The sequence below is a fragment of the Egretta garzetta genome, unplaced genomic scaffold (genome assembly GCF_000687185.1).
Source record: "Egretta garzetta isolate BGI_Z169 unplaced genomic scaffold, ASM68718v1 scaffold431, whole genome shotgun sequence".
Lineage (NCBI taxonomy): Eukaryota > Metazoa > Chordata > Aves > Pelecaniformes > Ardeidae > Egretta > Egretta garzetta.
The window spans coordinates 4,660-6,679 of record NW_009258677.1 but is presented as its reverse complement, the minus strand read 5'-3'; the positions used below and the strand labels follow the sequence as shown (position 1 = coordinate 6,679).

At 67.4% G+C, this 2,020-nt stretch overlaps 1 protein-coding gene across 1 annotated transcript in view; it reads right to left on the bottom strand.

Moving 5' to 3' along the window:
* SYNGAP1 (synaptic Ras GTPase activating protein 1) overlaps window positions 1-2,020 on the bottom strand; it is a 25,585-nt gene that overhangs the window by 21,271 nt on the left and 2,294 nt on the right. Inside the window, exon 2 of the mRNA XM_009648898.1 lies at window positions 1,879-2,000. Within this exon, the coding sequence (XP_009647193.1) occupies window positions 1,879-2,000 (122 nt within the window). The remainder of the gene's footprint in view (window positions 1-1,878; window positions 2,001-2,020) is intronic.

The following is a 2,020-nucleotide window of genomic DNA, read 5'->3' as shown; positions in this document are numbered from 1 at the left end:
AGGGGACAGGGGACCGTACCCCATCCGCGGTGACGGTGACGGTGACGGTGACATCGGGCTGGGTGCCAGGCCGGATCCTGCACCCGGCTCCCACCCACCGGCTCCGGCTCCAAACGGTGCTGGCACCGCCCGCCACCTGCCCGGCCACCCGGTCCCCAACGTGTCCCCCTGCCCCATACAGGGACACTGGGGACAGGGGGGACATTGGGGACCTGTCCTGTACAGTGACAGTGGGGACACGGGGGACACTGGGGACCTGCCCTGTTTGGGGACACTGGGGACACTGGGGACCTGCCCCAAGGGGGGACAGGAGGGACAGGGGGGACATTGGGGACCTGCCCTGTACAGTGACAGTGGGGACACTGGGGACCTGCCCTGTGTGGGGACACTGGGGACCTGCCCTGGATGGTGACACTGGGGACACTGGGGACTTGCCCCATGTGGGGACAGGAGGGACAGGGGGGACATTGGGGACCTGCCCTGTATGGGGACAGTGGGGATATTGGGGACCTGCCCCATGTGGGGACAAGGACATGGGGGACCTGCCCCATACAGGGACACTGGGGACAGGGGGGACCTGCCCCATGTGGGGACAGGAGGGACAGAGGGACATTGGGGACCTGCCCCATACAGGGACACTGGGGACAGGGGGGACCTGCCCCATGTGGGGACAGGAGGGACAGAGGGACATTGGGGACCTGCCCCATACAGTGACATTGGGGACACTGAGGGCCTGCCCACTATGGGGACAGTGGGGACACTGGGGACCTGTTTCACGTGGGGACATCGGGGACATTGGGGACATGCCCCATACAGGGATACTGGGGACACTGGGGACAATGGGGACCTGCCCCACATGGAGCCTGGGGACATTCAGGGAGCGGGGACGTCCCTGTGCCCAGCCTGGGGACATGGGGGAGCGGGACACCCAGGGACCAGGACTGTCCCCAGGCCTGACCCAGTGTCACCTGGGCAGCAAGACCGTCCCCACGTCCACCTTGTGTCACCTGGCCAGGACCATCCCCACCTCCACTCTGGTGTCACCTGGGCAGCAGGACTGTCCCCATCCCCATCTTGGTGACACCCAGAGGCCTGGACTGTCCCCATGTCACCCCCCAACTCCCCACCATGCAGATCATCATGGGCGCCCCCATGCCACCCCTGGGGCTGTCCCCAAGGTGTCCCCAGGGTGTCCTGAGGTGTCCCTGTGGTGTTCAGAGGGTGTCCCTGCAGTGTCCCAGGGTGTCCCCAGGGTTTCCCTGAGGTGTCCCTGTGGTGTCCCCAGGATGTCCCTCGGTGTCCCCAGGGTGTCCCCGGGGTGTCCCAGGGTGCCCCGCAGTCTCCTGGGGTGTCTCAGAATGTCCCTGCAGTGTCCCCAGGGTGTCCCTGCGGTGTCTTGGGGTGTCCCAGGGTGTCCCTGGGGTGTCCCCACGGTGGCCCAGGGTGTCCCTGTGGTGTCCTGGGGTGTCCCCAGGGTGTCCCTGTGGTGTCCCAAGGGTGTCCCAGGGTGTCCCCAGGGTTTCCCCAGGGTGTCCCCAGGGTGTCCCCAAGGTGTCCCACAGTGTCCTGGGGTATCCCCAGGGTGTCCCTGGGGTGTCCCAGGCTGCCCCACAGTGTCCCGAGGTGTCCCTGCGGTGTCCCCATGGTGTCCCTGCAGTGTCCTGGGGTGTCCCAGGGTGACCCTGTGGTGTCCCCGTGGTGTCCCCACGGTGTCCCTGGGGTGTCCCAGGCTGCCCCGCAGCGTCCCGAGGTGTCCCTAGGGTGTCTCTGCAGTGTCCCTGGGTGTCCCCGCAGTTTCCCACGCTGTCCCTGGGTGTCCCCACGCTGTCCCCGGGGTGTCCCTGCGGTGTCCCCAGGGTGTCCCCGCGCTGTCCCCACCTGTCGTGGTCGGCGCTGCGGAAGCGGGGCAGGATCTGCCGGAAGCTGCTGGTGCGGTCGAGCTTGGGCTGGCTCTTGGTGCGCTTGATGGAGCTCTTCAGGCGGCGGCTCAGGAAGCCTTGCTGGGGTACAGGCGGCTGAG